At 45.5% G+C, this 27412-nt stretch overlaps 1 protein-coding gene across 9 annotated transcripts in view; it reads left to right on the top strand.

The window, feature by feature from the left end:
* Nucleotides 1-27412, top strand: part of FAM126B (family with sequence similarity 126 member B) — a 228517-nt gene that overhangs the window by 61030 nt on the left and 140075 nt on the right. For all 9 annotated transcript variants that reach the window (XM_033945759.1, XM_033945754.1, XM_033945762.1 and 6 more), the window contains one exon: nucleotides 22772-22873. In XM_033945759.1, coding sequence (XP_033801650.1) covers nucleotides 22772-22873 — 102 coding nt within the window. The remainder of the gene's footprint in view (nucleotides 1-22771; nucleotides 22874-27412) is intronic.

The raw sequence follows: 27412 nt of genomic DNA, 5'->3' as shown, positions 1-27412 counted from the left end.
AAGTTACCCTCTGTGTATCATTCTCACATGATTTGTTAGATTTAGCAGAAATAAGCAGAGTTTGGTGTTTACTAGGACGAAATAAAAGGGGTTAAAGTTGGCCCACCCTGAGGCGGTTGGATTAGTTCCTTTTAGCAGTTAATTTTATATTTCCTGCCTTCCTGCAGATGGTCAGAGTGATAGGTTGATTGCTTAACAAGCTCCTGTTGCCTATTGCACTTGCTTAATAAGTTTCTGGGGCATAGTGCAAGCTTTCTGTCATAGCAAATCTTTGCTGAAATATCAGAGCAATATTCTTTATGTCTGTATTTCACTATATATGTTCTCCTTGGGGGGCCTAATCCTCACATAGCCGCTCTCAGGGTCTACAATCCTGAAAGCAAAGCATCCGATGGTTCTCATATTGCAAGGACTGGCCAGAGTGGAGCTTCCTTAGAATTAAGAATACTTACAATGACTACGTGGGGCCTCGTATCCGATGTTGGTCGGCTGCCAATTCGGTGAGCATGCTCTATATGCAGCGGTTCCAAGGACCCTAGCTTCCCTTCAGGTAAGGACTTGGGGAGACCAACGAAACAGAGGTTATTCCTCTGGTTACAGTTTTCTAAATCCTCAAAGTGCTCCTTCAAGATCTGCAGACGATCCGCTTGGCTATTAGTTGCAGTCTGCATGTCCTGGACCCTGTCCTCCACATCACTCATCCGTTGATAGAAAGTGCCCAACTCCCGGTTCACCTCCTCGATTTTCCCATGCACCAATTTTAACTTGTGGTCAATTTGGGAACAGGCATTTATTCAAAATTGTTTCCATCGCCACTGTAACTTCCAAGGTGATCTCTGAAATCCATGTGGAGGCAACGGATGGGCCTGCAGGGCTGGGAGACGCCGCCATCTTGTCCTCCAACCCTTTCGTATGGTCTCGATCTTTCCTCACTGTTTTAGAGGCCATAGCCTCAGTTTTCCTCACCCGAAAACCACCCAGATGATATCATGCATCTGAGAGAGCTTTTGAAAAGCACTCTGGGGAGTTTTAAAGGCAATTATAGGTAGATTACTCTGGCGGGCGGCAGGAGAGTCACTGTTCAGCAACTGCTCCTGAGCATGGTGTCCAGTCTTAGTCAATTTAAAACAGAACTTCACGCTGTAGCGCTGCTCATTAAGGTCGCACATGATAAAAATAGCCAATCACAAAAACATACTTTAACAAAAACTGCTGTAGCTTGGAGCCAAAAATGGATATCAACAAACAGATAAAAGGAGGTTACTTGTGAGGTTCAAGGTATTCAACGCTGTCTAGCATGTCTCAAAATAACTTCCTGTTGGCATGCAATTCAAACTGTCCTGGAACTTTTTGAACATATCTGGATTCTATTAAAAACTGTTTAATAGAAAAACTATATAAAGCTTGTTTTCTACATAACTGTCAAAACTTAACAAATTTCAATAAAAAAATTTGGATATATTAGATAGATTGTGAGCCTACCGGGACAGATAGGAAAATGCTTGAAGTACCTGTATGTAAACTGCTTTGAGTATGGTTGTAAAACTACAAAAGGCGGTATACAAGTCCCAATCCCAATATATCATCCTGAATAAATTTGCAGTAAGCCTGCATTCATGCTGACCACATTCCTAAACGATGTTGCTGTGACCTAGTGATTTATCGGGATATACCATTTTGATTTAAACATAAACATTTATCATGGTTTTCAGTCAAGAGGATCTGATTCTTTTAAAAAATTTGCTTCTGGAGAAAGGTTATGGTTCTCATAAACTGGTACAAGAGTTTCCAGTAAAGAGGTGAAAGAATAAGCATAGAATATATTTTTAAGAAATTGTGAGAAGCAGACTCAACTGATCATCAGTCAGGCAGGGCCTGATCAGTTTGCATTGAAGAAAACATCATAACAGTTGAAGAACCAGATGGTGAAATGACATCATTTAGATGAGGTGTCCTCTGTGGGTGTAGACTTACTGCAAATTTATTCAAGATGATATATCCCAAATGTTGTTAAAATTGGTCAAATTTTGACAGAGCTATGTAGAAAACAAGCATTGTATGACGGTTTTGTTTTTTTAATGAAACAGTCTGGATCTTCAAATTTGATTGTATTTTTTATTTTTGTGTCAGATTAGATTTATATTTAAATCTTCTTTTATTAAGACATAAACATCATACAGCTGCGATTGCCATGAAGCGCAACTGTTCAGTGCTAAAATTACAAAGGCTATACTGTTGTTTGTGTCATTATTTAAAAACATAACCACCCTTTCTCTCTTCTTCCTCCTCCCCACCCCCCTTGCACACTAAATTGTGTAGTGAGTCCTTGCGATGTGTGGTAGGAACTATTGGAAATGTAGCATTCTTCTTGCTGCTGGGGTTAAGGTATTCCAAAATGGTTTCCAAACCATACAGAATCATTGTTCTGCCAAGGATTTAAGATCTTTAACATCTCAGCATTCCGTGATAAGCTGTGAGATCATTTGTGTTCTCCACACAGTCAAGGCTGGAGCCTCTGAAGTTATCCACTTTAAAAGTATGGTTTTCTTTCCCATGGTTTTCTTTCCCAGCAGTAAGGGAGCCACTGTCACATTGTGTCCAAGTGTTGCACAAAAGCAAGGAGCTCTGTCGAAAAAAATAACACTACTAGACAAAACCAAAGCATATAGCCTAGTCTGATGCGTTGCACTTCACAGTTACTGCTAGGCTGGAATGACACTTTAAAGGCTTGATCTGGAGATATGTAGAGGCACAAGAAACATTTTTAACTAACCCCCCTAAAAATATTGTATGGAACATCTTAATCATACTTCTATAAGTATGACAAATACTGTCCTCCATTAACCCCTTATGGAGGACTTCTGACCAGTGCTGTACCAAGCTAGCATATGGTATCTCCTCTGTGGCTTACCCAAAATAATGGGGAGAATAGATTTTTGGTGCCAAATGGATACTAATGCAAGAGGCTAATAACTAATGGACACCATATAAATTAAAGTTCATACTGTAGTGCTTATGAAATGCTCAGAGATATTAAGCAGATGAGACCATAAGTGGTTTTACCTACCGGTATAATGGCTTATTTCTCAATCATTGCACTAGCACTTGAAGGTATTATTAAAGAATACTTAACAAACCAACAGGTCTCTACGAATAAAAACAAAAAAAATCAAAAAGCAGATGTCATACTTGCTGTACTGATATACATTTACAGCTAGACATTTGGCAACCACATGGATGGTACCTCAAATTTCATTCAACATTAACGGTTCACAGACACCGGAGTCTAAGCTCTGCCTGCTTTTGTCCAGATGGCTGGATGACCTCACTAACTTTGGAGCTAATCAGAAGATAAGAGTTTAAAGACCCAGAAGGAATTGGTGTAAGAACACCACTACTCAACCTCATGATTTACAGGTGGGAAACTGTCACATCATTTGACCTCCAAAGGTGAACCCTGTCGTTAGTTTCTCATACTCTGTTAGTCAATTGTTATTTAAGTATGCTATGCACATAATGCCAAAGCTTCATATACTCGTACGCAGAGTTGGGGTTTTTTTGTGTGTGATTTGTTTATTAAAGTTTTCAAAAGAAATACAAGCAATAAAAAAAGCAAAGCACATAGCAATGCAGATAAGAGAGCTACAATAACCAATCCAAAAACCCCCAACAGAACCCCCTCCCCCCAAAACCCTTCCCCCCTCCCCAAAACAATGCAAACAAAACCAAAATTAAGTAAAGTGCTTCTTCCATTGCACATAGGGATCTTAGTATAATTCAGAAGAGTATTATGTCTCAAAGGGGTCAGTTTAGACATCAACTGTAAATAATCCAGATGAGAATAAACAGTGAAAAGCGTAGGCATCTTGGGAGTACGCCAACATTGTGCCAAAGCAAGGCGGGCCGCTGTAAAAACAAAAGGCCGCCAATTTCTTCTCAGGGAGAGTGAAGCCAGGCATTCCCACATTTAGGCCTAGATTCACTAAGGGCATGGATCTGATCTGATCCATGAGGGATCTGATCCATGTCCGGGAGGCTGATTCACGAATCGCCCTCATGCAAATGAGGGCGATCGGAATCACGCACCCAACCGAGCGCCTGGATCGGTCTATAGCGATCCTAACGCATGTGCAGACCATCTGTAGATGGTCTGCGCATGTGCTGGCCCTCCGTGCCTGGCAGAACAGGAAACTTTTTTAATCTTTTTTTTTTTTTTTTTGCTTTTTTTTTTTCTTCACAAGCCCATGGTTTTAACCCACTTTAAGCCTGTGGGTTAAAACCATGGGCTTGCACTGCGAGGAAGGGCAGGAGAGTCAGGGTGGCAGGAGAGATTTGGGGCAAGAGCAGGAGATGGGGTAGAGAGCAGATCATGGCAAGCAGGCAATCAGGGCTGAGAGCAGAGAAGCAGGGCGGCAGAAGGCAGGGCCGTCAGAAAGGACCTGAGCGACTGGTCCTCAACATAGAAACATAGAAAAATGACGGCAGAAAAGGGCCACAACCCATCAAGTCTGCCCACTTATTGACCCACCCCATTGAGTCTGAGTGCTAGTGACCTAGTTCCTTAACTTGACCCTCGTAGGGATCCCATGTGGATGTCCCATTTATTCTTAAAATCGAGCACGCTGGTGGCCTTGATCACCTGCACCGGAAGTTTGTTCCAGTGATCTACCACCCTTTCCGTGAAGAAATACTTCCTGGTGTCACCACTAAATTCCCCCCCTCTGAGTTTGAGCGGGTGCCCCCTTGTGACCAAGGGTCCCTTGGGAAAGAATATATTGTTTTCCACCTCGACACGACCTGTGACGTACTTAAATGTCTCAATCATGTCACCCCTTTCTCTGCGCTCTTCCAGGGTATAGAGCTGCAGTTTGCCCAGTCTTTCTTCGTATGAGAGACCCTTGAGTCTGGCGACCATCCTAGTGGCCATCCGCTGGACCGACTCAGCTCGAAGCACATCTTTCCGGTAATGTGGCCTCCAGAATTGCACACAGTATTCCAGATGAGGTCTCACCATGGTTCTGTAGAGTGGCATTATGACTTCAGGTTTGCGGCTGACGAAGCTTCTATTGATACATCCCATCATTTGCCTTGCCTTAGATGAGGCCTTCTCTACTTGTTTGGCAGCCTTCATGTCTGCACTGATGATTACCCCCAAGTCCCGTTCCTCTGAAGTCCTAGCTAGCGTTTCTCCATTCAAGGAGTATGTTCTGCATGGATTTCCGCTGCTGAGATGCATGACCTTACATTTTTTAGCGTTGAAGCCCAGCTGCCATGTCGAGGACCAGTTTTCCAACGTGATCAGATTCTGCGTCATACTGTCCTTGAGGTTGCTTTCACTTACTATGTTACACAGTTTGGCGGCGTCGGCAAACAGTGATACTTTACCCTGAAGCCCCCGGGTCAAGTCCCTTATGAATATGTTGAAAAGGGATGGTCACAGGACTGAGTCCTGCGGTACTCCGCTAGTCACCTCCGAAGTCTCAGAGAGGGTGCCGTTGACCACCACCCTCTGAAGTCTTCCACTCAGCCAATCATTGACCCATGCAGTTAGTTTCTCACCCAACCCCATCGATTTCATCTTGTTTAATAGTCTACGGTGCGGGAAACTGTCAAAAGCTTTACTGAAATCTAAGTATACTATGTCCAGAGCCTCTCCTGAGTCTAGCTTTCCTGTCACCCAATCAAAGAAGCTTATAAGATTGGATTGGCATGACCTGCCTCTGGTGAACCCATGTTGACATGGATCCCTTAGATTCCCTTCATCCAATATCGAGTCTAATTTACCTTTAAGTAGAGTTTCCATGAGTTTACACACTATTGATGTGAGACTCACTGGTCTGTAGTTCGCAGCCTCTGCTTTGCAACCCTTTTTGTGCAGAGGAACGACGTTTGCTGTTTTCCAGTCCAGGGGTACTCTCCCTGTACTTAGGGAGAGATTGAAGAGCATGGCTAACGGTTTCGCCAGAACATCACCTAGTTCCCTGAGCACTCTTGGATGCAACTCGTCCGGTCCCATGGCTTTGTTCACCTTGAGTCCTGACAGTTCTCTGTACACATCAGCTGGTGTGAACTCAAAATTCTGAAATGGGTCTTCCTTGCTTTGCTTTGCTTCCAGCTGTGGCCCGTGCCCTGGTGCCTCGCAGGTAAAGACTGAGCAGAAGTAATCATTCAGTAGTTTGGCTTTTTCAGAATCTGTTTCCACATAATTCCCGTCTGGCGTTTTAAGGCGTACTATCCCGTTTGCGTTCTTTTTCCTGTTGCTAATGTACCTGAAGAATGATTTGTCCCCTTTCTTGATGTTCTTCGCTAGAGTTTCTTCCATTCGAAGTTTGGCCTCCCTAACTGCTGTTTTGACCGCTGTAGATTTTGTCCTGTATTCAATGTTTGCTTCTTTTTCCCCGGTGCGTTTGTACGAGAGAAATGCTCTTTTCTTCTCCTTGACGAGGTGCGAGACCTCATCAGTGAACCATTGGGGTTTCTTTCTTCTTTGTTGTTTAGTTACTGATTTTATCCCAGGACAAGCAGGCAGCATATTCTTAACGCATGGGTGACATCACCGACGGAGCCCCGGTACGGACCTTTTTAACTAGAAAGTTCTAGTTGGCCGCACCGCGCATGCGCGAGTGCCTTCCCGCCCTACGGAGGAGAGCGTGGTCCCCAGTTTCTTCGTTTCCGCGGAGCGAAGAAGACACATGTGTTTCAACGGCCGTTGAAATTTCAGATTTTGCCTTCCCGCTCGCGAAATTCTTCCTTTTTTGTTCTTTTTCCCTTCGGGTTTCTTTTTCGTTTTTTAAAAAAAAAACAAAAAACAACAACTTTATTTTCTTTTATTTTTCAAGCCGGCCCCGGCGGGGCCTGTTGCCACCATACAGGCCTCCGGTTTTGATTTTGCGGAGGCCGTGTTTCCCTTCACCCTCAGCCGGGTTTTAAGAAGTGCCAGCGGTGTGCATGCCCGATCTCTCTCACTGACCCGCACAATTGGTGCCTACAGTGCCTGGGTCCAGAGCATCGGGCTGACACCTGCACCCGCTGTGCTACTCTTAAAAAACGTACTTTAAAAAATAGACAGATCCAACAGAACATCCTGTTCGGTACCGGGTCTGCCATGGAATCGACCGCGCCGTCATCGGCACCACAAAAGTCGGCACCGACTACTTCGACGACGCCTGATCCATCCTCGGGGTCGCTGGCACCAGGTAAGCCGGCTAAGAAGCCTTCCACTTCCCTTGAGCGCCCTCCTGCCACACCGGCGACGCCGGTCCTCCCGGCATCACGCCGACCCCGCAAATGCTCCGCCCCGATCTCGGTGAGTGCCTCGTCATTGGCCTCCTCATCGCCGGGGCATGGAGTGGCACCTATGGTACCGAAAAAGAAAAAAGCGGTACCGGTGCCTCCTCTGAACGACCGCATTGCGGCCATACTCCATAGTCAATTGCAGGAACAACTTCAACAGCAACTCCAGCACTTGTTGCCCGCAATATTGGCCCCGCTCCTTCCGGTACCGGACCGGCCCGAGCCTCGCACCATACCACCGGTGTCGACACCATCGGTACCGTTGAACACCTCCATGCCGGTACTCGCGGCTGAACCACTTCATCCTCCGGTGCAACCCCGCTCTGATGCAGACCCTCCCCGACATCGAGACCGACAACAGTCCCCCCGTGACCAGGACCGGCACCGGTCTTCTTCCCCCGGTACCGTCTCGATGCGCTCTGGCAAATCTCTCTCTAAGACTCGCCACACTGAGCCGTCCGCACCACCGTCCCGCCCCGTGCACACCGACGTCAGGGACCCGGACTTATGGGAAGAGTCCCCACCCGGTACCGATGATGAGGCTTCATCAACAGACGAGGAACCCTCGATGGTCGATACCAGTTCCAAACCTGAACAGTCCTCGTTCACAAAATTTCTAAGGGAAATGTCGGCAGCTCTATCTATCCCTTTAGAGTCCGATTCTAAGAAATCCCAGGCTTTCCTTGACGCCCTGGACTTCGAACAACCTCCCAAGGAATTTTTAAAGTTACCCGTACACGACATCTTACGGGAAACATTTTACAAGAATTGGGAAAACCCCCTCACGGTACCGGGTGCCCCTCGAAAACTGGATAGTTTGTACAGGGTCATTCCTATTCCGGGGTTCGATAAACCTCAACTGCCCCATGAATGCCTTCTTGTGGAGTCCACCTTAAAGAAAACCCAGGGTTCAAGTGTCTATGCCTCCACACCTCCTGGCAGAGAAGGCAGAACGATGGATAAATTTGGCAAGCGCCTTTATCAAAATTCCATGCTTGCCAACAGAGCTAATAAGTACACCTTCCACTTCTCCTTCTATCTGAAGCATTTGGTGCAACAACTCTCCTCCATCCAAAAGTACATCCCTGAGCGTAAGATCCTAATTTTTCAACAGCAAATTTCCAGCTTACTCCAACTCCGGAAATTTATGGTGAGATCCATTTATGACTCTTTTGAACTGACCTCTCGAGCCTCTGCCATGGCTGTCGCCATGAGGCGCTTGGCCTGGCTGAGGGTTTCTGACCTTGATATCAATCACCAGGACCGCCTAGCCAACGCACCTTGTCTTGGTGATGAACTCTTTGGGGAGTCCCTGGACTCAACTACCCAGAAACTCTCGGCACACGAGACCAGGTGGGATACCCTGATCAAACCCAAAAAGAAGACTCCACCTGCTCGCCCCTACAAACAGCAGTCTTCCTACCAACGCAGGTTTTCGGCCAGACCCCTCAACCCGCCTCAGCATCAACAGCCTCGCCGACCACGTCAGCAGCACCAATCTCAAGCACATTCACAGTCTCACCATCCGGCCAAGCCTCTCCCGCAGTCAAAACCATCTCAGCCCTTTTGACTCTTTTCTCCAGAGCATAGCCAGTCTCCAATCCTCGGTGCCTCTTCCTCAACCTATCGGAGGCCGCCTCACAATTTTTCTCAACCGTTGGGAGGTCATCACATCAGACCAGTGGGTACTCAACATCATCCGCCACGGCTACTCCCTCAACTTCCAGACTCTTCCACCAGACAATCCTCCCGTAGAGTCTGCTTCTCATTCCTCCCAAACTCCACTCCTCCTGAGGGAGATCCAATCCCTCCTTCTTCTCAATGCCATCGAAGAAGTTCCCCCAGACCAAAGGGGTCAGGGATTCTACTCCCGCTACTTCCTGGTATCCAAGAAGACGGGAGACCTCCGTCCCATCCTCGATCTCAGGGACCTCAACAAGTGTCTGGTCAAGGAAAAGTTCAAGATGCTCTCCCTGGCCACGCTTTACCCTCTTCTCTCTCAACACGACTGGCTATGTTCCCTAAACCTCAAAGAGGCCTACACTCACATTCCAATCCATCTGATTTCACTTCGCTACCTCCGATTTCAGGTACAGCACCGCCACTATCAGTACAAAGTGCTACCCTTTGGCCTCGCATCATCGCCCAGGGTGTTCACCAAGTGCCTTATTGTGGTGGCGGCCTTCCTCAGGTCTCACAACCTCCAGGTGTTCCCCTACTTGGACGATTGGTTGGTGAAAGCACCTACTTCTCCGCTTGTGCTACAAGCCACTCAACACACCATCTCTTTCCTCCATCTCCTGGGATTCGAGATCAACTACCCCAAGTCGCATCTGCTTCCCACACAGCGACTTCAGTTCATTGGAGCACTTCTCGACACCACTCTGATGAGGGCGTTTCTTCCCTCCGACCGCCAACGGACCCTGCTCCATCTCTCCCATCAGGTGCTCCTTTGTCGCTCTATTCCAGCTCGGCATATGATGATCCTCCTGGGCCACATGGCCTCGACGGTCCATGTGCTTCCTCTGGCACGACTCCACCTCTGGCCAACCAATGGTCACAGACCACGGATCCTCTTTCTCATCCCATCTCTGTGACATCGTCTCTTCAGCAATCTCTTCAATGGTGGTTGAACTCCTCAAATCTTTCCAGGGGTCTCCTCTTTCATCTGCCCCCTCACTCCAGGATCATCACCACGGATGCCTCCCCCTATGCGTGGGGAGCTCACCTGGGAGATCTGCGCACCCAGGGTCTCTGGACCCCTCAAGAGCGTCTACATCACATCAATTTCCTGGAACTGAGAGCCATGTTCTATGCTCTCAAGGCCTTCCAGCACCTTCTCTACCCTCAGGTTCTTCTGTGCACAGACAACCAAGTCGCCATGTATTACAAAAACAAGCAAGGCGGCACCGGATCTCCCCTCCTGTGTCAGGAGGCCATCCGCATCTGGACCTGGGCCACGGCCCGCATCTCTTCCTCAAGGCCGTCTATATCCAGGGCGAACAGAACTCCCTGGCCGACAATCTCAGCCGCATCCTTCAACCTCACGAGTGAACCTTGGATCCTCCCACACTCCACTCCATCTTCACTCTCTGGGGCACTCCTCAGGTAGACCTCTTTGCAGCTCCTCACAACCATCAGCTGCCCCAGTTCTGCTCCAGACTCTACTCTCCTCATCGTCTGGCCCCAGATGCATTCCTGCTCGACTGGACGGATCGGTTCCTCTATGCCTTTCCTCCACTGCCTCTGATGTTGCGGACGTTATTCAAACTCCGCAGGGACAGAGCCACCATGATTCTCATCGCTCCTCGGTGGCCTCGCCAACACTGGTTCTCCCTCCTGCTCCAGCTCAGCTCCAGGGAGCCCATTCCTCTTCCTGTGTTTCCTACTCTACTTACACAGCAGCATCAGTCTCTACTACATCCCAACCTATCCTCGCTCCACCTGACAGCTTGGTTTCTCTCGGGCTGACCTCTCCAGAGAATCTGTCTCAGCCTGTCCGTCACATTTTGGATGCCTCCAGGAAACCGGCCACCCTCCAATGTTACCATCAGAAGTGGACCCGGTTCTCCTCTTGGTGTCTACTGCATCATCACGATCCCACCTCATTAGCAGTGGAAACTGTACTGGACTATTTGCTCTCTCTGTCTGACGCTGGCCTCAAGTCTACCTCAATCAGAGTCCACCTCAGTGCCATCACTGCGTTTCATGAGCCTATCCTCGGAAAACCTCTCACGGCTTATCCACTGGTTTCCCGATTCATGAGAGGCCTCTTCAATGTCAAACCACCTCTGAAGCCTCCTCCTGTCGTCTGGGACCTGAATGTGGTTTTATCAGCCCTCATGAAACCCCCTTTTGAGCCTCTTGCTACAACTTCGCTCAAACTTCTAACATGGAAGGTGCTTTTCCTCATTGCCATCACCTCTGATAGGAGGGTTAGTGAAATGCACGCACTGGTCGCCGATCCACCGTTCACTGTTTTTCACCATGACAAGGTGGTTCTGCGTACCCATCCTAAATTCCTTCCCAAAGTGGTCTCGGCTTTTCACCTCAACCAGTCCATTGTGTTGCCTGTCTTTTTCCCTAAACCCCATTCTCATCCTGGGGAACAGGCGTTGCACACGCTGGATTGTAAGCGTGCCCTTGCATACTACCTTGACCGTACCAGGGCTCACCGCTCGTCCCCTCAGCTCTTTCTGACCTTCGATCCTAACCGTCCAGGTCGTCCTGTCTCTAAACGGACGCTTTCCAACTGGCTTGCTGCCTGTATTGCGTTCTGTTATGCTCGGGCCGGTCTCTCACTGGAAGGTGCTGTCATGGCCCACAGGGTCAGAGCTATGGCTGCTTCTGTGGCTTTCCTCCGTTCCACGCCCATCGAGGAAATCTGCAAGGCTGCCACTTGGTCCTCAGTTCACACGTTCACTACTCACTACTGTCTGGATGCCTTCTCCAGACGGGATGGACACTTCGGCCAATCTGTGTTACAAAATTTATTTTCCTAATGGCCAACCATCCCTCCTCCCTCTCTGTTAGCTTGGAGGTCACCCATGCGTTAAGAATATGCTGCCTGCTTGTCCTGGGATAAAGCACAGTTACTTACCGTAACAGGTGTTATCCAGGGACAGCAGGCAGATATTCTTACGTCCCACCCTCCTCCCCGGGTTGGCTTCTTAGCTGGCTTATCTTAACTGGGGACCACGCTCTCCTCCGTCGGGTGGGAAGGCACTCGCGCATGCGCGATGCGGCCAACTAGAACTTTCTAGTTAAAAAGGTCCGTACCGGGGCTCCGTCGGTGACGTCACCCAAGCGTTAAGAATATCTGCCTGCTGTCCCTGGATAACACCTATTACGGTAAGTAACTGTGCTTTATGTAGCGGATAGTTGCCTCATGAAGGGTCGATTTCAAGGTTGACCACATAACCGCCACATTATCTGTTACTTCTTGAACCTGAAGCATCTGATGGACGAAGTCTGCCATGTGTGCGAAGTCAGTGCCCCGGAAGTTGAGTACCCTTGTTTTTGTTTGTGATCTAGGAAAGCCTTTCCTAAGGTTAAACCATACCATGTTATGGTCACTGGTGGCTAGCGGTTCTCCCACCGAGATCTCTGAGACACTTTCCCCGTTCGTAAGTACCAGGTCCAGGATGGCCTGGGCTCTAGTACCAATTGTTTGAGCCGTACTCCCTTCATGGTTGTCAATATCCTCCTGTCGCTTATTTATGGATAGTTCAGCCCAGTCGGTGTCCCTCTTTTTTTTTTTTTTTTTTAGTAAATTGCTGCCTGCCTACATTTGAATGCCGTTCCCCCTCATTGCATGCACGGATCGGAGGATGATTGGGTCGGAAGGAAATCAGGTCGCAAAGGGGTCGTTAAGTGGTTGGAAGTTGATCGGTGGACTTAGTGAATCTAGCACTTAGTAAACAATATTCTATCAATAAACCACAATGTTTATGTAAAATCTTAACCAAAAAACAACCCACCTGCTGCCAATACAAGTGCACTCCTGGACATGTCCACCATATGTGCATAAAGTCCCCTTTTTCTCCACAGTGGCGCCAACAGCGGTCCTTCCCATTATGAAAAATGGAGAAAAGTCGCTCAGGGGTATAGTACCATCTGTAGTAGCCATTTTCAATATAACTAATGGACAATGTGGGTTTAAATAACCTCTTATAGATAAAATCCCAATGAGGAAAGCTGCACCCCCCCCTCCCCAGAAGGTCCCGCTCCCATTGTGCCTGATAGGGATCAAAAGGGGATTTCCCTTTTCAACAAAACTCAGTATAGCCAGGAAACTCCCCCTCCCAGCTCAAGCCCTGACAGCTTGCTCTAGGTAGGTCTCTCCCAGTGATAGCTCCCAAAAAGCCCGTCGAGATAGAAAAATGCGCAAGCACTTATACAAAAAGGAATCCCTATCCTCTAATCCAAATTCCTCTTGCAAATCCTGAAAGGGACACGTAGCCATATCGTCCCAAAGCTGGCCTAACGCACAAAGGCCCGCCGGAATCCACTTATGGTGAATAGTAGCCTCCCTGCCCGGCCAGCCAGCAAGGCCACAATGGTCATGTGAGCAAAGAGCAAACGCTCTGGGAACATCTGCTGACAAAGTGCATACCAGCTCCGAAGCACCGCCTGCAAAAATTGGTTAGACGTTTGCAACGCCAACCGTAAATAGTCCCTCGGGACCCAAGGCAACATCCAAAGAGAAACCTTTGGAAGAAAACTCTGTTCAATGTGAATCCATGGACGATCTTCATAAGTTACCCACATGACCACTTCCTGCAGAAGGGCAGCCTGATAGTACAACCGAAAATTGGGAATTCCCATCCCCTCTTCCAATTTAGATCGATAAATAATATTCCAACGGACCCGTGGTGGTTTCTTCCGCCAAATTAAGCAAAAACCTTTTGCGATGCCTCTCCCTCACAGACAAACTATCAGACACAGTCCACCACCAATTGTGTTCAAATCTGTCTAAGTTCCTCAGAATGCCACACTGTATAGTTGTGTGGTAGCCGTCCTCATTGGAACATTTTGTAATGGGATATTTTGAACAAATGTGCAACTATGTGCATTATAAGTTATAATAAATTTTAAAGTGTCGGTGCTTATTTATAAAACTTATAAAACATTAAACATGGTGGTGGACTGTTTCTGATAGTTTGATAGTGAGACCTTAGTGCCTTTATTTAGTCTTGAGAGTTTTTCCTCACAGAAACATGGCTAACTTCAGACACTGACCCCAGAATAACGGAAGTTTGCCCACAAGGCTACAAAATACAAGTACTTTGTAGAGAGAAAAAACGAGGCGGAGGACTAGCCATCCTGGCCAAAAATACTCTAAATATAGCGCTAATGGACAAAACCTCCACCCCACATATGAATCTACTCGCCTGCCAATTATCGGGCCCCACACTCAAAGGAACCCTAACCTGCCTACTTTGCTACATAACACCAGGAAAATGGAACATACCAAATCGGAATTCAAATAATTTATACTCGGAAACTTCCTCACATCAACATACAGCCTAATCCTAGGCGATCTTAACTTACACCTGGAAGATGAATCTTCTAACCAAACAGAAAACCTCCTCTCATTCCTCAAAACCCTATCCTACAGAATCCTAGACCCACAAACCACACACGAGAAGGGCCACCAACTTGACATAGCAGCCTTCATGTCTCAACAACCCACCACTAAATGGAACATGGTCATGCACCCTCTGGTCAGACCACTACATATACTCCTTCAAAATCAACTGGACACAGGGCCAAACCAAATAAAATAACCAAAGCTTAACATACGAAGCACACAAAAAGATTGATTCACCTAAATCTGGAACAAAGTATACATCATGATACAAGATGGAAACCCCAAGGACTTCATTAACCACTGGTGCACCCTAAGCACATCCATCCTCGAAGACATGACACAACCACAGAAAAAGACCAGAATCTGTAGACGCTCAGATAAATGGTTTGACAACAAACTTCTGCAACTCAAACAAAAATGTAGATGTCTTGAAAGAATATAGAGAAAAAAACAACCTGGAGAACACTGAACAAACAATACAAACAAAAGCTAAAAGAAAAGCATACTACACCAATCAGATAGGCATAGAAATCCAAGACACCAAAAAACTTTTCAAATTACTAAAGGAACTCACAGACACCAAACCCTACCTGGCCACCAAAACCGCCCCGCCCCCCTCCCCCAAGCCAATCAATTGGTTGAATTCTTCAGAAACAAAATATCAACAGCCAAACCACCTCAACAAAATCTCGACACCACCTAAAGAAAACGAGGCCTACGCAGCAGACAAACTGGTCAGATTTCCCAGACACACAATGGCATGACCTAGACAAACTCTACAAAAAATAGTCATGCAGCCTGCAACCTCAACCACTGTTTCCCATACCTGTTAAAAGCTGCCAGCACTAGATTCTGCACCCACCTCATGTGGTGGATTAGTTACATGCTCACAGAGGATCAATTTCCACAAGAAGTCACCAAAATCATCATAACCGCTATTTGAAAGACCCAAAGGGAGCAACAGATCAGCCATCAATTACAAACCTATAGCCTCGGTACCGCTATATGTCAAACTAATGGAAGGCCTCATAGCAAAACTTCTCACCGAATACTTAGAAACCCATAACATTCTTCACCCCTCACAATCAGGCTTCAGAGGCAACTACAGTAGAGAAACAATACTAGTCTCTCTTCTAGACACAGCCAAACAACACCTAAGCAAAGGCAAAAAAATGCTACTCATACAACTCGATCTCACAGCGGCATTCGACCTAGTAGATCACGACATCCTACTGCAAACACTGGAGGCAATAGGAATCGCAGGCAAAGTCTACAATTGGTTTGAAGGATTCCTCCGCTCAAGAAGATACAGAGTAGAAACAAACAATGAAAAATCAGAATCCTGGAAAAACCCTTGCGGAGTCCTCCAAAGCTCCCCATGATCACCAACACTCTTCAACCTTTACATAGCCACACTTGGCACATGATTAGACATACAGTGTATAACACGATACCACCATCCTCCTGCCTTTTGACTAAACCACCCCCATCACAACGAACAAACTACACATTGCACTAGAATCAGTGTCAAAATGAATGAGAGACCACAAATTAAAACTGAACCAAGACAAAACCAAATTCTTACTTCTAGAAAGAAACAAAACCCAAACCATAACAAACCTAGAAATAAACTCCATCACATATCCCGTACAACCCAACCTAAAACTGCAGGGAATAATGATAGACAAAGGCTGTACCATGCAACTTCAAATCAGCAAAACGGTTCAGAAGACATTTGCAACCTTATGAAACTTAAGACAAGTCCAAAAATACTTCAACAATGAACAATTCAAACTCATAGTACAAGCACTAATCCTAGGACTCCTGGACTATTGTAACATACTTTACCTGTCTTGCCCCGGCAACATGCTGAAACAATTACAAACAGTCCAAAATACAGCCCTAAGACTAATATACTCAGCTTTCCAAGACACACACTGGCTCCCAGTACAAGCATGCATACAACACAAATTCTACTGCACCCTATTCAAAGCCCTAAATGGAAATGGACCAAGCTATCTGAACAACCGCCTAATCTGGAAAAATACATCCAGACCAAGGAGAACTCAAGCACACTTTACCCACCCCCCAATCAAAGGCATGCAAAGCAAAAAAATATATGATGGTCTACTAGTCACCAGAGCAGCAAAAATAGACCACCACCTCCTCTCAAATCTGCTGACCACGACGCCCAAGTACAGAATATTCAGGAAAGAACTGAAAACCATACAATTCAAGAAATTTGTCAAATGATCTAACCAAACCGTATCGATCATTCCCAGATCCTGATGCATACTATAGCTATTAACCTTGTAATCTCCCTGGGAATGCCCAGGCTAATTTCTTGTTGTAAACCACCTAGAACTGAAAGGTATTGGCGGGATAGAAGACATCAATGTAATGCAATGATAAAAGCCATTGAGTCATTGGATGAATAAAAGGACCTTTATGCAATAAAATTGTGTCCACTAGTCTGTTTAGGACCATTCCACTATTTATTTTTTGGTTTTTATTTTGTACCTCAGTAACTGGTACAAAAAAATAGACAAATATAGTGCAAAATATAGACAGCAGATATAAATTCTCAAAACTGACATATTTCGATCTCTAAATTGAAAATAAAATCATTTTTCCTACCTTTTTTGTCTGGTGGTTTTATTTTTCTAATCATTCTTTCCCAGTCTCTGGTTGCACTTCTTTTTCTGTGCTCTTAACTGTGTTTCCAGGGCCACTTTATTCATTGGCTGTTTTTCTCTTCTTTATTTTCTGTCCTACATCCATCGTTGGCATTAACTTTTAATATTCAACTTTTTCCCATTTGCTTTCTTCTCAAAATCTAAACTAAACCTTAAGTTTGTATACTGCATCCTCTCCATAAAGATAGAGCTCAGCACAGTTTACAGGTAATTCAATAAATGAGGAAAAGACATAATAAGAAATTAGAGGTTTTAAAGAGGATAGATAGCTTTACATTTTGGAGAAAAGTCAGGTTTTCAGATGCTTTCGGAATAATTGGAACGAGCCTAGATTCCGCATCGGGGCAGCAAGGTTATTCCAAAGCTCAGTGAATTTGAAGAAAAGGGATTTCCCTAATTTACCTACATACATGATTCCTTTTAACGAGGGGAAAGATAGTTTAAGTTTGTGGGCGGATCTGGTAGTGTCAGGTCTTGAAGAATTCTAGGATAGTGGAATTAGGGGAAGAAGAATGCCATGTAGGATCTTGAAAGTTAGGCAGGTACATTTAAAGTGAAGACTAGAAATCACCGTAAGCCAGTGAAGTTTTGACAGAAGCGAGGAAACATGATTGAATTTGCTTTTTGCGAAGATCAACCTGGCCGCAGTGTTCTGGTTCCGCTAAAGTCTTTGAAGACTTTTCTTGGGTTAGACTTAGATAGATGGAGTTACAATAGTCCAGTCTGGAAAGAATGATTGATTGTACAAGGACATGTCTTCCCTTTCCATCCTATCTCTCTCCTCTCTCATGGCCTGGCATATCTCTCTCCTTCCGTCCCCTTTCTGTGGTCTGGCATATCTCTCTCCTTCCCTCCCCTTTCTGTGGTCTGGCATATCTCTCTCTCTCTACCTCCTGCATGTTTCCTCTCCTCCAGACACCATTCCCTCCCCCAACCAACATCTCTCTGCCCCTCCAAGAGTCTGACACTGCACGCTTTCTCTCTCTCCATGTTTCCTCTCCTCCAGACCTCATTCCCTCCCCCAACCAACATTTCTCTGCCCCTCCAAGAGTCTGACACTGCACGCTTTCTCTCTCTCCTCTCCCCTCCCCTTCCCTTGTGTGACATCCCTCCTTCCCACCCTCCTCCAAATTCTTCAATTGGTTGCTATCCATTGGTTCCTTCTACCATGGTCCAGCATTTCTCGCTTCCCTCCCTTCCATTTTACAGCATCCTCACTCCCTTCTATCCTAGACATTTTCCCTATTTATCCCCTCCCATTCCTGCTCAGTATTTCTTCCTTTCTCCTCCACCTCATGTCTGTCTGTCTCTCTCTCTCTCTCTCTCTCTTGTTGTCCACTATCTCTCTTTCTTTCATTCCCTCGTTTGATGCAAAGGGAGTGGGGAAAAAGAGAGAGAAGGATCCAGGGTGCATCTTTCCCCACCCCCTCTACTGCCACATCCAACATTTCTCCCTTTATAGTCCACCGGACCATATGCAATATCTTTTGCCTCATGCCCAGCATTTCTCCTGTTATCACCCCTCTCCAGCACCATGCCACATCTCTCCCTCAATTCCCTCCACCACTATGTCCAATATTCCTCCCCCTTGCAGCCTTTTTAATCTGTCCCACTATTCCCTCTCCTCCACTATACCCAACATTTCTCCTTCATCTGTCTCTTCCTTATGCATCTCTACCTCACTCCTCTCTCCCTATGCCCAACAATTTTCCTTTCTTCCTTTACCCATGTGCACCATTTCTTTCCCTCTCACTCACCCCCCCAACAATTCTACTTTCCTGTTCCCTCCCTCCTATGTCCCAAGTTCATGCCCCCTTCCTACCTCCTTCCTTCCAGCCTTTGTTCTAAGTTCATGCCTCTCTTATGTCCTCCATAGCGTTGTTTTGTTTTTTGTTTTTTTTTCTGCTTCAGCTTGTCTGCGGTGTTCTTTGCTCACATGTTTAAAGACAATATACTGTTTTCAGTCCAATTCTTTATATGTGAGTTTGCAAACCATTGGACCCCTGAGGAAGGCGTGTTTGCCGAAACACGGACTGTGTAGGGTCCAGTTGGATTTTTATCACTGTATTTTTTATCATTGTATTTTTTTCATTTAATTTTCATGTTTTATATGTCATTGTATAATAAATTATCTCCGGAACATCTGTATCCACAGTTTTTTGTTTTCATCGGTGGATTGTTTTCACTGTGGATCATTGGGTCTCCCCATTTTTCTTTGTTGTGCTCTCTTATGTCCCAACATGCTCCTTCCCCTCCCTCCCTACTTCCTTTGTCCTATATTCATGTCCCCTGTCTCCCTTTTCCCAACATGTTAGCTCTCTTCAGGGCTGTCCAGGTGGGCTCCTTCTTTGTGCCTTCAGTTGCATTTGCTGCTTTGCAGGGCAATGATCAGCGGCTCCTGCACGTAGCTGACTTGGAAGCTCTGACATCAGAGGCAAGGCTTTGGGATTGGCTTTGGTGGCTTGCTGAAAGCATTCAGACGACTTTGTGGAGTGGGGAGTGTGGCTGGAGGGCAGGAAGAGGAGGCCTGCTGAGGTAATTCATGGAATCCCCGCTGGTGGTGATGATGACGGACGACAGTGGCTCCACCTTGAGGAGAAAGAACGGGATACCCACGCAGTGCCACATACCCCTAGGGGATAAGCTTATTGCATGTGGAGAACTTCTGGTCTAGACTAAGGAAGCTCTGCTTCTAGTTATAAATATGTCCAGATCATGGTTTGATCTGAGATTTCTTCGGGATCTATTTCTGCTGAGATCATGCTAAACAATTTCTCACTTAGAAAGATTTAATCTGACCTGGAGCTGGTGTGGTGAGTCCTAGAGATATGCATGTAATTGTGCTCTTCTGGGTAGAGGAGCTGCCAGGGATCTACTAAGGAGAGCATTTTACAAAATTAATAAAGTGGACAGGGCCCCTTATGGCGTGTAGTCAGCTGTAATGGTTCTGTCTAACTCTCCATCCCAAACCAAGTTAGTCACCAGCTACTACAAGGGGACCATCGACTTTATGTGCACAGAGGTCTATCAAGGTCTGATAAAAGGAAGCATCATAGGTATTCAGACCATATATATCGAAAAGATAACACTGATGACTCTGTAGATTCAGTTGCAGAACACAACTGTTGTTACTTATGTAAATGACTTTAGCCTGATATTGTAATGTTTTCCTAAATAAAATGGCCACTCCAGCACACTGCCCTCCCAAGGTAGAAGAAAATACTTCCCCCACCCAATGACATCTTAATTTTGCACTCTGCACAATGGATAGGCAGGTTTCTTAAAGACACACTAAATCCACAGTGTGATAGGGTACTCAACACTTTTAATACTTTTGACTGATGAAGTGATACCATCTACACTCTATGACAGGGTGTGTAATACCCTACCCCCTCCCAACCTGTGAATCTACCATTCCAGCAAGAGATGAACATCAATCTCTGCCCCCTCCCCTAAACACTAGTGCAAAAAGCCAAGAAATCACACAAAAATAAAGCAAAAATCTTCCAGACCACCACATCAGACACTACACAAGCATGCTATCCCTCCCCAACCTACATTTGTACCACCCTACCCATCCAAACCCCATCCTCCAATCTTACTCACACTCGTATATGAAGCACTCCCACACAAACCTATGGAGGAGCACTATTGATGCTGTGGGGCCCCACCCCCACCTTAACTCAGATATAAGTTGCTTAAATTTCAACAGAAAACCAGAAAAGCAACATTTCCTCTAAACAGTTAAGGGCAACAGTGAAATAACAAGCAGTGTACAGTATATAGGACTTCTAAAAGCAGAACTTCTGTAGGATTTTAAAGTAGCCTAATGTTAGTTTAAATGTTTAGCTGATGCATCCTCTAGTGTTAGAGTTCTGCCATCTTTGGATGTTGCAGTCAGGCTCACATCATTATAATCCTGTGCTGCTCCAATGAATCAAAGAATTTTCAAGCACCCTTATGATATATTTTGAGCAGCATGGTGCAAAAAAGCATAAATCTGGTCTTGCAGTCAATCAGAGTTTGACATAGTGGTGTAAACTTCCTTTTCTTTTTGATCAATGCTACATAATAGTCCTGGAAAATCTTTATTGGCACTCCTTCATGGAATAAGTTCTCTCTTGACCCTGTATACCCGCAAGAGTTCCATCTTGTGTACATAGTTGAACACTTTAGCAATTGCTACACGTGGCTTAGTGTGACCATCTTGTTTCTGTCCCAGTCTGTGCTTGCTCAATGCTGAAAAGGGTTGGATGTTCTTTTATAAGTAACTCCACTAGCAACATACATTCTAAAATTAGTGATAATTGTTGCTCATGCACTGTTTCTAGAATACCTACAAAGCAAGATTGTTACGTCCTGACCTGTTCTCCAGGTTATCTAGCTTTTCGGCTTGTAACCTAGCTGGTCATGAGCGGAAGTTAAGGCCATGCTTGTAGGTATCGTAGAATCTTCCAAGTCATAGTTATTCACTGAGTGGCCTCTATCAGTAAAGATGCCAAAGTATGCATTTGGCCAGGAATTTTATTGATATGCTACCCCAAAGCTTGACCCACTGCCGTAGTAAGTTGAGCAATATATGCTTCCGCTAGTGGTAAAATAGACTGTGGAGCCTCGTCTGCTATGTTATCCTACATTTTGGGCTTCTTGTCCTGTTTCTGTTTAAACACCAAGCCGTATCTTATGAAATAGTAAACAATCCAGGAGTGATCGTAGAATGTCCAAATCTACAAATAAAGCAGTCAGATTCAGCAGGATTGAGAAAGGGGCCAGAAACCAACCTGTCCCACTCACTGCTTCACGTGCAGTTAGAAGCTAAAAGTTACATTCACTGAAATGTGGGATCCTAATACAGCTCTGCCTAGCTTAAAAAATGAAATTTTTACAAAATTTAGGAACATAGCAAAGGTTTGTGGTAGCTCAATCATGCTGCTGCATTTGTAAAAGAATCAAGCCTAGTTAAGCCTGTTCTGAAGTTTTATTTTCTTCTACCCTTCCCAATTACCTCTATAGCTTAGGAGTGATCTCATGATGATTTTTAAATATGTGGAAATGCCACAAATGACCAAATCCAAAGTATATACAGCTTGCAGGCAATATTACTGTACATTTTAGAAAATTAATGTTTCTCTATAGCTGGACCATTTATGTGGAATGCATTGTCTGGTACCTTACAGTTTTGTAGAAATCTATTGCAATTTAGAAAGTTGCTCAAGGCCCATTTGTTTGTTTAAGCTTTTCTAAGCTAATATTCTGCTTCTTGAGTTAAATATTTTACTTTCTGAATAACATCTTTTTTTGCAGGTTATTGGATTTGTGCTGCTTGATTGAAGTGATGTAGTGGATAAGCGGCTGAGATGTAATTTATGGGTTGGGATGGTATAATCTTGTGATTTTTGCTGATGTAGGGGATCTTTGTGTTGTGCAAGTCCTGAAATATGTATGTAATATTGTGAGCCACTTTGGATAAAGGCAGATTAGAAATGTTTTAAATAAATAGAGTAGTTTACTTAACTATGGTAAATCCAGAGTATAGTAAATTGTATTATAGTTCTAATATTTAGCTGCAGTGGTGTCAGTACCAAAGATTTCTCCTCCCTTAGGCTTAGAAGTTGCAGTAAATAAGCTTTTGTCTCTAATCTGTATTGGTCAGAAATAATCTGTGTCTTCTGCATTTTTATTTGTATAGGTATTACCTGAAACTCGGATCTCCAATTATGCAGCCACTCTGCACAGAAAGAAAACATTAGTGTTGGCCCTCTATAAGGTTGTTCAAGACCCAAATAATGAGGTAGGATGTTATCAACCATAGGGAAATCTGTCATAAGGCAGAGGTCAGATTTAATCAAATTCTTGTGCCTAGTCATTTTACCAGCTTCCACTTTGATATTTGTTCAGGTTTTTAGTAGGATAATACAACCTTTGATGATAATTGAAATCTAAGGGGCTCTCTTTCTAAATCTTAGCATGCACTAACACAGTAGTTCCCAACCCTGTCCTGGAGGGCCACCAGCCAGTCCGGTTTTTGGGATAGCCCTAATAGGTATGCATGAGAGAGATTTGCATATATGATGGGATGCTGAAAAGTTCTCAACCCAGCCAACTTCCTAAATTCTGAGCATTATTTTGCCACTGTAGCTGAAAAGTGTTAATTTATTTTGCAAAGTGCCAATCTTCAGAATTGTAATGCTATGTTTTAATATTTTCAGATCATTGATTGAACCATGTCTATGAAAAGTGTGGAATTTTTCAAGTGTGGAACTTTTCAAGTGTGGAACTCCAAGCTGTCATGAAGTTTCCTATTCCTGCAGAAGAAAATGCCAAAGGAAATCCATGAATGTATGAAGCAAATATTGAGTAACAAATGCCCATCATATTCCACAGTGAAGAAGTAATGTGCAAACTTTTTCTGCATGGAGAATTTGAGATCGAAGATGCAGCAAGGTCTGGAATGCCTCAATTGGTGTCGGCTCCTGAAATTGTTGACCAAATTATCTGTGACCTAATTTGGGCAATTTCGGTTTACCCTTTGAGGCCTCCCAGACCTTGCTGCATCTTCGATCTAAAAATTCTCCATGCTGAAAGTTTGCACACCACTTCTTCACTTGGAGTATGTTGGTCATTTGTCACTTGATGTTTGCATTATACATTCATGGATTTCCTTTGGAATTTTCTTCTGCAGGAACTTTATGATGGCTCGGAGTGGAGTTCCACACTTAAGAATGCCATGCTTGTCATTTATATCAATAATAATAAAATGCTAGAGCGCACATGCGCTCTCGAAAATTTGTGAGTCCTTGGCGCCGTGAGGTGTACTTCTGTGGCAACATTCTAAATTGACACCTCACGGCGCATGCGGGGGCTGAAGGCGCGCGACTGTGGAGCTTTCTCAGCGTGGTCGTCTTCGCCCGCATTTGGCGGTTTGTTGACCGGCAGAAGAGTGGCTGTGACGGTTATTGTGGCGGTGGCGGTTTCAGAGCGGCTAGTGCCGGCATTTTCTCTCCTGTTAGTGGAGAGTATCAGTTCCGTGTGCAGCCGCTGTTATAAGGTAAAAACAAAAAACCACACCAAACGGCTCAGGAAAGTGATGGGGAAGAGGGAAAGGGGGCTACTTTGGAGGGAGGGGTGTGTTGGGAGGCCGACAGAGAGAAGGGGGCCAGAAGAGACAGAGAAATACAGGCAGGGGGCCAAGGACAGAGACAGGGGGCCAGGCAGAAAGAAAGACAGCAATCCATACAAGGAAAGAGAGAGAGACAGAAATAAAGGCAGGGGTCAGGCAGAAAGACAAGAAAGAAAGAAAAACAGGGGGCCAGGCAGAAAGACAGAGAGACAGACAAACAAAAACTGGGGGCCAGGGAGAGAGACAGGGGGCCAGGCAGAGAGACAGCCAGAAAGATAAACAGGGAGCCGGGCAGAAAGACAGACAGGCAGAAAGAAAGACAGCCATCCATACAGTGGGCAAGAAAAGAGAGAGAGACAGAAATAAAGGCAGGGGTCAGGCAGAAAGACAGAGAGAAAGAAAAACAGGGGGCCAGGCAGAGAGACAGAGAGAAAGAAAAACAGGGAGCCAGACAGAGAGACAGACAAACAAAAACTGGGGACCAGGGAGAGAGACAGGGGGCCAGGCAGAGAGACAGAGAGAAAGAAAAACAGGGAGCCAGGCAGAAAGACAGAGAGACAGACAAACAAAAACTGGGGACCAGGGAGAGAGACAGGGGGCCAGGCAGAGAGACAGCCAGAAAGATAAACAGGGGGCCGGGCAGAAAGACAGACAGACAGAAAGAAAGACAGCCATCCATACAGTGGGCAAGAAAAGAGAGAGAGACAGAAATAAAGGCAGGGGTCAGGCAGAAAGACAGAGAGAAAGAAAAACAGGGAGCCAGGCAGAAAGACAGAGAGACAGACAAACAAAAACTGGGGACCAGGGAGAGAGACAGGGGGCCAGGCAGAGAGACAGCCAGAAAGATAAACAGGGGGCCGGGCAGAAAGACAGACAGACAGAAAGAAAGACAGCCATCCATACAGTGGGCAAGAAAAGAGAGAGAGACAGAAATAAAGGCAGGGGTCAGGCAGAAAGACAGAGAGAAAGAAAAACAGGGGGCCAGGCAGAGAGACAGAGAGAAAGAAAAACAGGGGGCCAGGCAGAGAGACAGAGAGAAAGAAAAACAGAGAGCCAGGCAGAAAGACAGAGAGACAGACAAACAAAAACTGGGGACCAGGGAGAGAGACAGGGGGCCAGGCAGAGAGACAGCCAGAAAGATAAACAGGAGGCCAGGCAGAAAGACAGACAGACAGAGAGACAGAGAGAAAGACAGCCATCCACACAGCGGCCAAGGAAAGAGAAAGAAAGAAAGAATGACAGACAATTGGCCAGAAAGACAGACAGACAGCCAGCAGCCAAGGACAGAGAGAGAAAGAAAAAAAACCAGACAGATAGACAGCGGCCAAGGAGACAGAGAGAAAGAAAGAATGACAGACAGACAGAGGGCCAGAGAGACAGATAGAAAGAAAGACAGACAGCCATCCAGACAGCGGCCAAGGAGAGAGAGAGAGAGAGAAAGAAAAAAAATACAGAGAGACAGACAGCGGCCAAGGAGAGAGAGAGAGAAAATAAAATACATACAGACGGCCAGTGGCCAAGGAGAGAGAGAAAAAGAAATAAAGACAGACAGACAGACAGAAGCCAAGAAAAGAAAGAGAGAAACAAAAAAAAAAGACAGACAATGGTCAAGGGAGAGAGATAAAAAGAAAAGGGCCAGGGAGAGAGAAAGAAAGACATACATCAGTAATAATAAAATGCTAGAGGCGCATGCGCTCTTGAAAATTCGTGAGCGGTGGCGCCGTGAGGTGTGCTTCTGTGCCAGTCCTCACTGCACCTGTGCGTGACTGTGCAGAAGACACCAGCGACTCCTCCCTCCCGCTCCTCTTCAAAGCGGCCTGCTGAGGTTTGCCAGCCGCTGTAGCAAACCTCGCAAACCGCTCTCCACCTCCATGCAGAAGAAGGAGTCGCCGTGTCACCTCCCGCCCTCACTCGCCGCTGCCGCCGCCGCCACTGATTCTCCTCTTCAGAGCAGTCTGCGATCATGGCCGGCTTTAAAGAACCTCGCGGGCCACTCTCCAGCTTCAGTAGCACGCTCCCTCTGACGCACAGGATCACGTCAGAGGGAACGTGCTACCGAGTTGGAGAGCAGCCTGCGAGGTTCGCTAAAGCCGGCCACCACGATCGCAGGCGGCTTTGGTGAAGAGGAGCAGGCCAGAAGACGCCTGGATGTTGGGAGGATAAGAAGGGAATCAATACCGGGAGCCAGGGGGAGAGGGAAAGGGGGCTGCTTTGGGGGGAGGGGTGTGCTGGGGGGGAGACAGAAGGGGCCATGGAGATACAGTTAGGGAGAGGGAAAGGGGCCTGCTTTGGGGGGGAGGTGTGACCTGGGGGGCAGACAGCTTTGCTCAGGGGGGGGAGACAGAAGGATACAGACAGTGGCCAAGGAGAGAGAGAGATAAAGAAACACAGACAGACAGACAGACACATCTATTCTAGCACCCGTTAATGTAACGGGCTTAAAGACTAGTGGTTCAATAAGTGATCTGAAGCAATGTCAAAATATAGCATTACGATTCTGCAAATGAGCACTTTGCAAAATTAAAATAACATTCTGCTAAAGAGGCAAAATAATGCTCAGGATTTAGCAAGTTGGATGGGCCAAGAACTTTTCAGCATCCTCTCACATAATCATTGGTTTAAGTCTTTTTTTAATCAGGCAGGCACCTACAATTTGGAATACGGTTTGTTTGTTTTTTATACAAGCTGAAGGTAATTACATGACATTTAAGAAATTATTTAAAACATATTTATTTAAGAACTTTTCAGGTGATTTGTTGTAGACAAATTATTCATATCATTAACTGGGTTTGATCCTAGTCCTTGTTTTTCTTTGTGATCCACTTTGAGCTAATTGAGGTAGTGACAGAATATAAATTATAATGTAATGCATGCTTAGCATACAACAGGCCAAAAGTGTTGTGGTAGCCTGTTTTCATGCACTAATACTGTGTTAAAACCTTTTAGTGAATCGGCCCCTTAGTGATATGAGAGGATGAGCATGCAGCATCTGATATTTTTGAATTTTGCATAGTATAGGAGGAAATACATTTTTGTTTCCCCAAGTTTGTACCTTGTCCAGAATTATGCGTGTTTCAGGGTTTCAGTTCAGGTTTTATATACTTCTGTTAACTTGTGGTCACATATTTTTCTAATTTTTAATATTGTAAACTGTCCAGATACATGTGATGGTCTGTATATCAAGCCATAAATAAACTTGAAACCTGCCTG

Source organism: Geotrypetes seraphini, chromosome 5 (genome assembly GCF_902459505.1).
Source record: "Geotrypetes seraphini chromosome 5, aGeoSer1.1, whole genome shotgun sequence".
In the NCBI taxonomy this organism is placed as follows: Eukaryota; Metazoa; Chordata; class Amphibia; order Gymnophiona; family Dermophiidae; genus Geotrypetes; species Geotrypetes seraphini.
The sequence above is the reverse complement of the archived record's forward strand: the minus strand, read 5'-3'. Positions and strand labels throughout refer to the sequence as shown.